This window comes from Enhydra lutris, unplaced genomic scaffold (assembly GCF_002288905.1).
Source record: "Enhydra lutris kenyoni isolate GAN:26980312 unplaced genomic scaffold, ASM228890v2 scaffoldscaffold25, whole genome shotgun sequence".
Classification (NCBI taxonomy): Eukaryota; Metazoa; Chordata; class Mammalia; order Carnivora; family Mustelidae; genus Enhydra; species Enhydra lutris.
The window spans coordinates 849,974-864,549 of record NW_019154109.1 but is presented as its reverse complement, the minus strand read 5'-3'; the positions used below and the strand labels follow the sequence as shown (position 1 = coordinate 864,549).

Here is a 14,576-nt window from a genome sequence, read left to right as displayed (position 1 = left end):
CATATCCTACAATTCACTCATTTAAAATGGATTGTGCGTTCAATGTTTTTTGGTATAATCACAGGGTTGTATAATCACCACCACAATTAATTTTAGAACATTTACTGCTGTTAGCTATCAGCCCCTGCTTCCCTACTCCAGCACTAACCAACCACAGATTTACTTTCTGTCCCTCTATATTTGTCTATTCTGGACATATCCTATAAATGGAATCACATAATATATAGTCGTTTTTGACTGGCTTTTCTCACTAAACCTAAAGTTTCTGAGGTTCATCCCTGTTGTGGCATGAAATAGTATTTTATCCTTTTTTATAACTAAATAATATTACATAAATAATAACTAAACAATATTAATAATAACTAAATAATATATAAGATATGTTTGTAAATAACTAAATAAAATTAATAACTAAGCATAACTAATGTTAATAATAACTAAATAATATTACATAAGATATATGTGTATTTTGCTAAGTATCTGGGTTGTTTCTACTTTTTTTTTTTTTAAAGATTTTATTTATTTATTTGACAGAGATCACAAGCAGGCAGAGAGGCAGGCAGAGAGAGAGGAGGAAGCAGGCTCCCTGATGAGCAGAGAGCCTGATGCGGGGCTCAATCCCAGGACCCTGAGATCATGACCTGAGCCGAAGGCAGTGGCTTAACCCACTGAGCCACCCAGGCGCCCCTCTACTTTTGATTATTATGAATAATTCTGGTATGAACATTCATGTCCAATGCTTCTGTGAACATGTTTTTATTTCTTTTGGTATATATCTAGAAATAGATTACTGACTCTATGATAACTCTATGATTAGCCTTTCAAACAACTTCTAGATTGTTTTCCAAATTGAGTGTACCTCTTTACATTCTCATCAGCAGTTATATGGGTTCCAATTTGTCCATATTCTTAACAACACTTGTTACTATCTGACTGATTATAGCCATTCTAGTGGGTGGGAAGTAGTATCTCATGGAGATTTTTATTTGCATTTGCTTAATGATTCATAAAGTTAAGTATCTTTTCATGTGCTTACTGGCCATTCATATATATTTTTTGTAGACATGTCTATTTAGATCTTTTGCTCATTTTAAAATTGGGTTGTCATTCTATTTTGAGTGGTGAGTTCTTTAATTCTAGGTATGAGTCCCTTATCAGATATATAATTTGCAACTCTTTTCTTCTATTATATCTGTTGTGCTTTCATTTTCTTATCAGTATTGTTTAAAGCATAAAGGTTTGTAATCTTGATGAAGTTCAATTTGTCTATTTTTTCTTGCTTGCTTATGTTTTGATGTCATATTGAAGAATCTATTGCTATATCCATAGTCGTGAAGATTTTAAGCCTTAATTTTTACCTGTATTTATTGTCAGCATATTCATAGATACTTAAGAAAAAAAAGAAACCTGCTGACCAAAAAATATTTTAACTATGAAATGCTACCTAAAATACAGGAACATGCAAAGTATATTTTTAAAAGTTCCTGTTCAGTATTTTCCTGAACTATAGTACATCAAAAAATAATGGAGTTTTTTCCCTGAAATCAGCTTCATGACCTACAGGGTCTTTATACTCTCATCTTCTACTTTCTTGGTCTCTAATCACAGTTCTTGATGACTTTCATCTAACTGTAATAGTAATATAATTCAAAATGAAAAATTATAAAATATAGGAAATATAAAAATTTGCAAGTATTTAATTTCTTAACCTACTAACCTCAAACTACATTGAATTGTTACAGCCATACTTTGTATTTCTTCCCTATCATCTCTAAGTATTTACACATGTCTAGGTAATCTTATAAGTGCAGTATTGTAACATCATAATTTTCACTTATAACTATAGTTACCTTTGTATATGTTTTATCACCTCTTGACTATACTGGAAGTGCTGTACTAGGATTTGTAAATATTTCAGTCTTCTACTCATTTGTGGAAGATGATGTATTTGTGCCTTTAAGGATTATCTAGTATTTGATGAATAATTAGTCTCCCATTAGAGGACTTATTAATATTTACTATTGCTTGCTACAAGCATAAGAGGTGATAGTTTTTGTATTTTTATGATGTTAGGAAGATAGTACATTAACAACTTTGTTTCAGAAGAAGTAGGCTCAGAAAGCATTGAAGTTATCTTACAAATTTTAGACAGTTGGCAGAGGTTAGAGGGAATTAACTGAATTGAGGCCCATGCTCACTTTCTGTGGGTACTGCACATACAGGGGGCCCAGTGCTAAGATTTGCCCAGGTATAATGTAGTCCTCCTAATACCCGAAGCACTGCTCTCAGCTTCTAAACTTGTGAACCTCTGAAAATCCAAATTCAAAGTAAGACTGAGATAAACAACACTTGAAAGAACAAAGTATAGAAAAGAATGCATACTTATACATGTAGGATTACCTTTTTTTAAGATTTTATTTGTTTATTTGAGAGAGACAGAGAGAGAAGGAGCACAAGCAGGATGAAGGGCAGAGGAAGAAGCAGACTCCCCGCTGAGCAGAGAGCCCGATGTGGGACTCAATCCCAGGACCCTGAGATCATGACCTGAGCGGAAGGCAGACGTTTAACCCACTGAGCCACCCAGGCGCCCCATGTATGACTACTTTTTAAAATTATATTCAATGGAACTACACTGGTTTCATTCACACATGGGGTATTCAAATTTCCCTTCCTGACAGACTACCCGAAAAGATTCCTTTGATGTCTTCGCTTTATACGGCAATTTACAGTCAAATTCAACAAAATCCCCTGTTTTCACATAAAGTTTTTTGATGTCTTGCCATCTAAACTGTATATTATTTTTGTTCATGTTAACTTCAGAAATTATACAGGCATCTGAAAGAAGAAATAATAAAAATAAATTATTAATAATATAACTTTTCCTTCCCAAGAATTAAATAAAATTATGAATGAATATTAAAAGCTACTATTTATTGAGTTTGCCAGATACTGTTCTCAGTATTTTGTATGCATTTTCTCTAAATACCGCACATCATTTCCCTGGGCTACATAAGAGGAAAAGGGGGTTCAGAAAGGTTGAGTAATTTTTCCAAGGTCATATAATTGAGCAAGTTTTTTGAGCCAGAATATGGAAACTGGCAGTTTGACTTCAGACCTTATGCTCTTAATTCCTATGCATTATATACCTAAACCCCACATACCAAATAGGATTAAATTAAAATGTTCTATTAGGGTCAATGTTATTCATTCACCCTCCTTTCCCAACTCAGGATTCTCTTTTACATTGTTTCCAAAATGTGCACAGTGTGAGTACATGAATATATTAACATCTTACTAAATATTATAGTAAAAATAAGTTTATTTCCATCTACAGTACAGAAAGTTGGCTGAAGAAGACAACAATATATATAAAAACCAATCATCTCTTTAAGTATTCACTTAGCATATTCTTGAAGGTAACTATCAATGAGCTATTATATTACTTGTTTAGCACTCCTTCTCCACAAACTAATTATTGATGGTTCGTGACTTTTATGAAACCCTGATTTCTGTAGAAGAGAAGTGTTACTTTCCTCCATGATCAGAGTCCACTCCTCCTTTTTTAAATTCAGCATTCTTAGAGGTAGCATCCCCCTGAGTAAATAGTACACCCTGTCCCTACTAGCAGCATGTTCTCCATAGTCCATCATCTCTGATACGGGACTTGTTCAGAGTTGATGAAATAAGTCCAAGGTCAGATTGGAGAAGCCATCCGAGGCAGTGGCAACCATAAGGAACTTCCCTAGATTTGCCCAAGCCCAGGAGATTGTAAGATACATTACCAAGTATTTTGCTGGTGACATATGACATACCAGTCCTTGTACTGTTAAGGAGAGGCTGACTTTTTTTTCTCCCTTACTTTTCTGTAGACATGAGATGAGAAGCCACCAGAACATCAGGCTTAAATACATGAAATTTGGGACCAGATTGCTGTGTCTGAATCCTAACTCCTCCAAATACTTGCCAAATGGCTTGATCAATGTCAGGCAGGTTTTCAGCTCAATTCACTTGAAGTAGAAGTCATCCTATGAAATTAGTCCATGAAAAGTTTACTATGAATAACAAATATCAGATTCCAGGAGAACATGAAGAACTCACCTAGGCATTTTGGTGGTTCTGACCACTGTCCATTTCTGCATATTACATCTATGGAGCCCCGAAGCTCATAGAAAGACTGACAACGGTACTGGACTGTTGATCCTGGAGGATATACTGGTAATGGGAATGAGGTGATGTCTCCATTGCTAACAGGTGGAGGGGGACCACAATATAGTGTGGACTCTGGAAAGTAAATAACATTTATGTGTTGAGAGAAAACCAACATGTAGTTTAAAATAGTACAAATAAATCTCCTTATATCTTCAATGTCTTCTATGATGTCTGAGAGCTCAAGTATCTGATTATATAATTTTGATAATACAACCTGATAGCCAAAACTATTATAGTGGTTCTTTTTACCCTAAAGTAAAATACACTGAAGTATTAAGTATATATGTATTATAAGGACATGCAAATATAAGTATTAAAAATAGTTTTTATTTAAAGCAAAAGGAACAGATAAGTAAATCTTATCTGGTCTACTCTCCGCCATCTTCATAAAAAATTTTATTTAAACAGGAAAGGTAAAAATAAAAATCTCCCTTTCCACTTCTATTCTCTGGGACTACTGTTATTTTATGCAAATAGAATGTGCCTATCAGTACATGATCATAAACTCATAGTTCTACTGAAATGAATTATTGACATACTATTTTCCATTTGTTTTCTGATTCCAAATAATAACACAGCATCTTTCTCTGTCAATAAATGTTTGAACTTCATTTTAAGAGTAGCTGGGATAGGGCGCCTGGGTGGCTGAGTCAGTTAGGTTTCTGCCTTCAGCCCAGGTCACAATGCCAGAGTCCAGGGATCGAGTCCCACATCAGGCTCCCTGCTCAGTGGGGAGTCTGCTTCTCCTTCTGCCCCTCACCCCACTCTCGTGCTCTCTCTCATTCTCTCTCTCTTTCAAGTAAATAAATAAAATCTTTTTTAAAAAGAATGGCTGGGGAACAGGGGCAGTTGGGTGGTTCTGTTGGTTAAGCCCCTGACTCTTGATTTCTGCTCAGGTCATGATTTCAGGGTTGTGAGATTGAGCCCCACACTGGGCCCCACGCTCCATGAGGAGTCTGCTGGAGATTCTCTCTCCCTCTCTCTCTGCACCTTCCTCTGCTCTCTCTCTCTCTCTCTCTCTCTCTCAAATAAATACATAAATCTTAAAAAAAAGAAAAAAAGGAATGGCGGGAATACATTCCATTGTACTGATTTCTCTTCCCATACATCACCAAAGATACAGATAAGAAATGGCCAAATAAATACTCTTATCCCAAATTTCTTCTACCTCTTGTTTCACTGAGTTATTAGTTCTGCATTTTTCTCAGACTAACTCTTTCATGGGAGCATTAGATTCCTTCCCCTTTAAATTCAGCAAAGACCCTACTCCATGAATTGTCCCCTTTTGTCTGTATTATCAATTTCTCCTTACCTGCCAAATCATTCACCAATATACAAACAAGCTGAAAATGTCACAACTGAGTAAGGTAAAATTTCCTTTTATCCATACCTGCCCCCCCACCCCCCATCTAGTTACTGCCTCATTTCCCTATGCCCGTGAGAGCAAAACTACTTGTTTCCTAGCCTCCCTGATCTGACTTAATCACCTCACATCCTCTCCTGAACACACTGCAAATAAATATTCCCCCCTACTGAAATAACTAAGCAAAGTTACCAATTACTTTAGGTAGCTAAATTCTTTGTTCAACTATCAGTCAACTTGTCTCATTCTAGGTAGTCTCTGACATGTTTGCTGTCCTGTTGAATGATATTTTGCAATATGTCCTTGGCATTGCTTCTAGGACACCAGCTCTGGTAATGTGATTTATGATAAATATTTGGTTTTTCTCCCCATTGCTGGCACAGAGGTCCTAAAACTCTCGGGATTTCCCAAGTGATGAGAGCAGTACATGTGTCTTTTGTTATGTCAATGAGACGAATTTTGGAAAACTCAAAGGTAACCGGAGGATAGGGTGGTTGCGAGGAGAACTAACATGTGATTAGAAGGTGGAACTTTCTGGAGGGACTGGAGGTTTGAATCAATCACCAATGGCTAAAGTTTTAATCAATCTGCCTATGTAATGAAGCCTCCATAAAACTCCAAAAGGACATGGTTCTAAAGTTTCTGGGGTGGTGATCTTGTGGAGATGTGGGGAAAAAGTGTGGGCTAAAGAGAGCATGGAAGTTCTTGCTCTTTCCCCATACCCTGCCTTATACATCTCTTCCATCTGGCTGTTCCTGAGGCAAGTCTTTTTATAATAAACCCATAATCTAGTAAGTAAAACATTTCTCTGAGTTCTGTGAGTTGCTTTAGCAAATTAATCAAACTCAAGGAGAGGGCTTGTTGGAACCTCTGATGTATAGCCAGTCAGTTAAAGACACAGATGGCAACCTAGACATGGAGCTGGCCTCTGAAGTGGGGGTACAAGGAGTAGTCTTCTAAGAGGGCATTTTTGACCTGTCACATCTGAAGCTATCTCTGGGTGGATAAGACAGTGTCAGAACTTAGGTGAATTGTAGGACACCCAACAGGTGTCCAAGATTTGCTTGTTGGATGTGGGGGAATCCCCCTACACACACACACACACACACACACACACACACACACACACACACAATGTAATTGTGTCCTAGAATCATTTTATCAGCCTTCCCTAGTTTTTCTTCCACAACTCTATCTGGCTGCCTCTCATTTCCCAGATCTCTAATAATGGAGAGTCGCCAAGGCTGTCCCTTTGACCTTCTCTCTTTTTTTTTTTAATTTTTTATAAACATATATTTTTATCCCCAGGGGTACAGGTCTGTGAATCGCCAGGTTTACACACTTCACAGCACTCACCATAGCACATACCCTCCCCAATGTCCATAATCCCACCCCCCCTCCCAACTCCCCTCCCCCCATTAACCCTCAGTTTGTTTTGTGAGATTAAGATTGACCTTCTCTCTTATTTTGCCATTTGAATTCTCTGTGTGGTCCCATCCAGTCCTATAGCTTTAGATATTCTATATACTTACGGTTGCCAAATTTACATCTTAGCCCTGACCATTTCTGTATTGTCCATTATACACCTGTCAAGTAAATATACTTAATAGAAGTGGGTATCCAGTAGAGATCTCAAACTTGCTTCTTCTGTGGCCACTGTTGCAAGTACTTCATAGAGGAACAGTTTTTGAAAGTCACAGAACTGGATAACTAGATGACAATTCAATGCTTTAGAATAATAAGTGCAATAAATAAATCACAAGTTCTTTTTCCTGTTCTTTAGATAAAACAAAGGAGATTAGTAAACACATTTTAAGTAGCATTAGAAATAAACTACTAACCAATACACTGTGGTAAGGACTGCCATTGTCCATCTATACACACAATTTCTCTTGGTCCATGAAGTAGATAATTTTCTTTGCAGAGAATGGCTACTTTTGCTTTATTCTGATAATTCACTGTGGTTAGCATTTTCTGAGCATTAGGTATCTGAGGTGGAGGTGGGCAGAATTCTCTCCATTTTCCTAAAAAAGTTTGGAATTTAATTATTTCACTAATAAAAGCTAAGGAGGAAAAACATCTCAACAAGATAATATTTCAGTATAGTGGAACATCCAATAACTAGTAACTCCCTTGGTGTGTGTGTGTGTGTGTGTGTGTATACATATGATGCTATAGTAACAAATATACTTTATTGTTTTTAAAAGATTTATTTATTTATTTATTTGAAGACAGAGATCACAAGTAGGCAGAAAAGCAGAGAGAGGGGAACTGAGCAGAGAGCCTGATGTGGGGCTCAATCCCAGGACCCTGAGATCATGACCTAATCTGAAGGCAAAGGCTTAACCCACTGAGCCACCCAGGTGCCCCAAATATACTTTATCTTAACATAGTTTATGGTTTGTAAAGCACTTTTGTGCTATAACCACTGGATTAAAATTTCTCTGGTATTCCCTTCTATTTCCTATTCATTATTCCATCAGTACTCTTATATAATTTTCAAATTAACCCTTTTACATTTTTTCTAGCTAACTCATATGATTTAAAAGTTATGTACGTGTGATTCAAACAAGTTAAAACAAAAAAATTAAAATGGTAATAGTAATGATAAAACCAATGAAGACTTCCCCTAATAACCTAACCCTTGAACTCAATGAAAGATTTTCATGATTTGCCTTTTGTTCTAAACATGGCAATGACTGGCAATTGATGTAATTAGAACACCACTGTTTGAGTAGGAATGAACTTCATTTTGATGGCTTGGTTTATTCTAAAGGAAAAATTTTTAAATGGTCAATTTGGATGCTAAAATATTATCTGAGCCACATCCCACCTCCTGACCTGGGCTGATAAAGTGTTCTCCTTCAGCTCATTTTTTTTTTTCCAGGATAGGTGTTGCTGTCTAGTGGCAATTACCTTCAAAATAATTAAAAATAGGGGCGCCTGCGTGGCTCAGTGGGTTAAGCCGCTGCCTTCGGCTCGGGTCATGATCTCAGGTTCCTGGGATCGAGTCCCGCATCGGGCTCTCTGCTCAGCAGGGAGCCTGCTTCCCTCTCTCTCTCTCTGCCTGCCTCTCTGCCTACTTGTGAACTCTGTCTGTCAAATAAATAAATAAAATCTTTAAAAAGAAAAAAAAAAAAGAAAAAAAAAGAATTAAAAATAAGTTGTTAGTTTTTAATTCCCACTATACTGTTTTCTTTTAAAACCAAGATAGAAGAATGAGCTAGTATCTCTTGTTTAAGTACATTTAAAAATATGACAATAGAGTAAATATTTCAAAAATTATCTTAAAATAGAATATAAGATTAATATAAATTCAGCCAAAATACACACATAGTCTCTGAAACCTGAATTTTACATTAGGTTGTTGTTTATTTTTTCAAGGGAAGACAGACACACTAGAATTATATGCTGCAAATCCTCTAAGCAAAAATTATTTCTGTGAAAAACTAGAGGGGTGTCTGGGAGGTGGGACCACTCATGCCTATGTTCTATATGACTTGCCCTATTTATTTGTTGGTTTGAGAAATATGTGACATAAAAGAATTTAATTCCAGTGGCATCATTATTCCAGTCAACCTTTAATAAGGCTGGTCTTTCATGAACTGTTTTGGCTTAATAACTCACCTTTCAAAAGAAAATGAAGATTAGCCTGACATTTTAGCCTGATCTTGGGGTTGTTGGGCCCCCCAAAATTGGGTACCCCAATAACGGGTCCGTGATTAAAGGAGCAAGACTGCTACAAAGCGAAGGTCAAGCAAAGCTTTATTTCCCACCAAGCATCAGGAATCAGACCGACCATCAAAGAGACCGGTCGGGCCGCCCCTTATAGAGAGGACGAACCCTCCCTGCTTTCCAGACTAACTTTTTTTTTTTTTTTTAAACATATAATATCTTTTTATCCCCAGGGGTACAGGTCTGTGAATCGCCAGGTTTACACACTTCACAGCACTCACCATAGCACATACCCTCCCCAATGTCCATAATCCCACCCCCCCAACCCCCCTCCCCCCATTAACCCTCAGTTTGTTTTGTGAGATTAAGAGTCACTTATGGTTTGTCTCCCTCCCAATCCCATCTTGTTTCATTTACTCTTCTCCTACCCCCTTAACCCCCCCATGTTGCATCTCCTCTCCCTCATATCAGAGAGATCATATGATAGTTGTCTTTCTCCGATTGACTTATTTCGCTAAGCATGATACCCTCTAGTTCCATCCACGTCGTCGCAAATGGCAAGATTTCATTTCTTTTGATGGCTGCATAGTATTCCATTGTGTATATATACCACATCTTCTTTATCCATTCGTCTGTTGATGGACATCTAGGTTCTTTCCATAGTTTGGCTATTGTAGACATTGCTGCTATAAACATTCGGGTGCACATGCCCCTTCGGATCACTATGTTTGTATCTTTAGGGTAAATACCCAGCAGTGCAATTGCTGGGTCATAGGGTAGTTCTATTTTCAACATTTTGAGGAACCTCCATCATGCTGTTTTCCAGAGTGGTTGCACCAGCTTGCATTCCCACCAACAGTGTAGGAGGCTTCCCCTTTCTCCGCATCCTCGCCAGCATCTGTCATTTCCTGACTTGTTAATTTTAGCCATTCTGACTGGTGTGAGGTGGTATCTCATTGTGGTTTTGATTTGTATTTCCCTGATGCCGAGTGATGTGGAGCACTTTTTCATGTGTCTGTTCGCCTCCAGACTAACTTTTATAGAGCAAATGCCATGTGGTTGGGCCTGGCCACACACAGGTGGCCAATGAGATTGTAACACACACAGGTAACTCCACAGTGTTGCTAGGTGACCAATTGAATTACAATTTACCCTAGTAGACATTTGAATCAGCTTATCACCTAGTTCAGAATTGGTGCCAAAAGGTGCCCAAAGGGCGGGGCCCATACTCCTTGGTAGCTAGGAGACAGTATGCGCCCCACTGATTGAATACCTCCACCTGGCCTGACCCACCCTTGTATTTGGACTTTGTTACCTGGGACTGGTTTCCCAGACTTGCTTTTAAATAAGTTCCCGGGGGGTGCCAATTTAAGTTTTACAACAAAATGGCAGTTCAACCAGGGTGGGGCTGCTCTGGCTGAATAGGCCCTTACAGGGTGAGTGAAGGCACTTCGATTTTGATTTCGGTCATGATCTCAGGGTCCTGAGATCAAGCCCCACATCAGGCTCCAAACTCAGCACAGAGTTGGCTTGGGATCTTCTCTCCATTTCTCTCTGCCCCTCCCAGTTGTGCTCGCTCTCTAAAATAAATAAGTAAATCTTTTTTAAAAAAGATTAGCCTGGTATTACTGTTATTGTACATTTTCAGTTAGTAAAGTCTGATTCACAGGCTAGAGGACAAGCTATGGAAAGCACATGAAAAGAAGACCAGGCACATTCAGCAGATGGATGGGGCTTTACTATGTAGAAATTTTCCTACTTGTCTCATTTTCTCTTTGTTGAGGAATTTTGTGTGTCATTTATTAATTTTTGTTTAGGTACTCAAATATTTTTATATAAATACAAAATCACAAGGATGAATACTTGGTAGATTTCATTAAGACTCTTGGAAGGGCACCAAGGTCTGTGATACTAATCCTGGGAGTCAGCAACCACCTGCTGTCTACCTCCTAGAAGTCCCAATGCAGGGAAATAGGGAGGTTGACGTTGCCTGTAACCTCAAGCATATAAATAATTTAAAAAATTGTAAGCAAAGTCCCAACTAACCAAGTTAAATGTTCGAATATCATATAAATATCATTGCTGTTATATTGAGGTAAAAAATTATACATAATTATGTCAGTTGTCCAACTTACTTTCCTTATTGAAGTATGGACATGTCTTTACACTGTTGGTGGGAATGCAAGTTGGTGCAGCCACTTTGGAGAACAGTGTGGAGATTCCTCAAGAAATTAAAAATAGAGCTTCCCTATGATGCTGCAATTGCACTACTGGGTATTTACCCCAAAGATACAGATGTAGTGAAAAGAAGGGCCATCTGTACCCTAATGTTTATAGCAGCAATGGCCACGGTCGCCAAACTGTGGAAAGAACCAAGATGCCCTTCAACGGACAAATGGATAAGGAAGATGTGGTCCATATATACTATGGAGTGTTATGCCTCCATCAGAAAGGATGAATACCCAACTTTTGTAGCAACATGGATGGGACTAGAAGAGATTATGCTGAGTGAAATAAGCCAAGCAGAGAGAGTCAATTATCATATGGTTTCACTTATTTGTGGAGCATAACAAATAACATGGAGGACATAGGGAGATGGAGAGGAGATGGGAGTTGAGGGAAATTGGAAGGGGAGGTGAACCATGAGAGACTATGGACTCTGAAAAACAATCTCAGGGTTTTGAAGGGGCGGGGGTGGGAGGTTGGGGGAGCCAGGTGGTGGGTATTAAGGAGGGCACGTATTGCATGGAGCACTGGGTGTGGTGCAAAAACAAATTCTGTTATGCTGAAAAAAAAAATAAATCTTTAAGAAAAAAAAGAAAGAAATTTCAACCTAGGATAGATACAGTGTAGTTGAAACAGCACTGATAGAAGAAACTAGAAACAAATTCCAGTTTTGATTTTGACCAAGTGACTTCTTGGGGCCTTGTATTCCTGATTTGTAAAATGAAGGATTTTGTTGTCTTTCTTAAGAATAAGTCTGACATTTCCTGTGACAGATATTTGCCACTTGTTAATATCCTCACCTAATCTCTACCTGCCACCCACCATTACCTCCCAAAATTCTTATTAGACTCTTCTCTCAACTTTCAGGAAGGCCTCCTTCTAAGTTTTGTCCTCACTCTGGAAAGATAATTTCATTATCAATAAGTACAACCTTTAAGAAAATCAAGTTGATACAATAAATAAAATTTTTTATTATTTTTATCTAACTCATATTGGGTAATTGGGGGATTCTAAATACCACTGCTAATCTGTTCTATAAATTTTATATAGTGTTTTTAGTATTAAAAACTATCAGTAATCTGGCAACGGGCAATGGAACATTATGTACAGTACATAATGGAACATTATGTACTGCCTTATCTAATATAAAAACATATTTAGGTTCTAATGTTAAATCAACCATGCAGAATATTTATTAATGTAAAAGATATGATAATAAGGTTAATGAATGAAAGACCACTGAGGTATAATCTTAAAAGCTGCTGCTTCTCCACATAGGCAGGTATGTTTTTCCCAAAGTCACTTGAGTAGCTCTTTCAGACAAACATAAAGCATCATAGGGAATGAGAGTGGCAGGATATTTTTTTGTCATTTGGCAGAAAATACCTTTTCTCCCCAAATGGAGATAAAGGTATGAGTAGACTCGAAAGGAGAAAGGACCTGTCAGGAAGTGAAAAAAAAAATTGCACAAAAAAATTCTGGGATTTTTAAGTAGCAATAAAACAATAATCACATTCTCTTTTTCCCAAGATTTTTTTGTATAGATTTTGCCAAGATGAAGAAACTGACCAAGAAATATTGTTTGGAAAGGGAACTCGGGACTCCAAAGAGAACTCAAGGGGAAGACAGGTGAGCAATCTGAAGTCATCTTAGCATTAAGACTGGGGAGAGACAGACTTCCTGGATGCTTTATTTTGATTTTCTTGCCTTAACATCAGATGTTATCAGGATACTTGGAAAAGACTGACACATGTTTGTTTGTTTGTTTGTTTCTGATCTCTTAGAAATTTTAAGTCATGCTAGCCTTCATTCCACTTATAATATTCTTTAAAAACTCTACTATTTTATTTATGTTTATGTTTCTGGTAGGTTTCTCACCCTCTCACCATTCCAGGAAGGATGAAAGCAACAACGTGACTTTCTTTTTTCCTTGGAGAGAAATTACTGGAATTTCACTAATTAGCTTCTTAGCTCTCTGTTTAACTATAATTTTTGTTTAAACTATAATTTTATAGTTTATCTTGATTTTTTCTCATTTTCAGAGTATAAGTTTTGTTTAAACTATAATTTTATAGTTTATCTTGATTTTTTCTCATTTTCAGAGTATAAGTAACATTATCTTCTTCCTTTTCTTAATAAAAGAAACTAAATTCTACAGATGTAGTAAAGTTACTTTTGTAGTCATCTATAAGTCACTCCTTATTTCATCATTTTTCCTTCTACCCTACCAAATGTGTTTAATTTCCAGTTTTTATTTTCTACTCTAAACACATAATATGAATCCATATTTAATATATTATTAGTGTCTGTGAATTTATTTTTTTAGCATTTATAAGGGCTATGCTATAGCATATTGTAAGGCAACTTGCTTTTTTCATGGACTATGATGTTTTGAGACCCATATATGTTTGCATATACAACACAGAGCATTAAAAGAATACTCTTATTTCCTTTGCCTGGTCTTCCAAATTCAATTATACCAAGATGTAAAGTAAGATAATAGAGGCACCCAGGCGGCTCAGTCAGTTGGGTGGCTGACTCTTGATTCCAGCTCAGGTCGTGATCCTGATCAGCATTCTGAAATGGAGCCCCAGGTCAGGCTCCATGCTCAGCACGGAGTCTGCATGGGATTCTCTCTCTCCCTCTGCCCCTCCCCCTACTCTATGCCAGCTGTGCTCTCTCTCCCACCAAAAAATAAAACAAGATAAAATAAAATATAAAATAAAAAAGTGAGATGATAGAAACTTTTATAACACATGACAAGAGATTATAAAATATACTCTGTCACCTTTAAAATAGTATTACAGACATTCTTGAAAAGCAAAAGAAATGAGTTTTAAAGAGCCAGTAGTGAAGGTTTCTTTAAAAAGTGCTGTCTGAATGTTATATCACGGGAGAGAGAAGGGGGAACTCCCATTCAACTTAAGCCAAGTAAAAACAGGAAGTTTCTAAACATCTGCTTTTTCCATGGAATTAATGGTACAGGGAATAGTTTCTGACCCAGTTAAAATTTAAGATTAACTGAAGTGGTCTGTCTGATAAAACGTCTAAAAGACATAGCTGCACTGGTGATTCTCTCCATTTCCAAATCTTACTGGCTAGA

The 14,576-nt window shown here is 37.2% G+C and overlaps 1 protein-coding gene across 2 annotated transcripts in view; it reads right to left on the bottom strand.

The window, feature by feature from the left end:
- Window positions 1-2,563: 2,563 nt before the first annotated feature.
- Window positions 2,564-14,576, bottom strand: part of LOC111151085 (complement factor H related 5) — a 36,986-nt gene continuing 24,973 nt past the window's right edge. The window contains exons 8-10 of one of the 2 annotated variants that reach the window (XM_022508842.1): window positions 7,414-7,596; window positions 4,099-4,281; window positions 2,564-2,835 (exon numbers count right to left, since the gene is read on the bottom strand). In XM_022508842.1, coding sequence (XP_022364550.1) covers window positions 2,639-2,835; window positions 4,099-4,281; window positions 7,414-7,596 — 563 coding nt within the window. In that variant the 3' untranslated portion in view covers window positions 2,564-2,638. The remainder of the gene's footprint in view (window positions 2,836-4,098; window positions 4,282-7,413; window positions 7,597-14,576) is intronic. The other variant, XM_022508844.1, reaches the window with a different exon arrangement.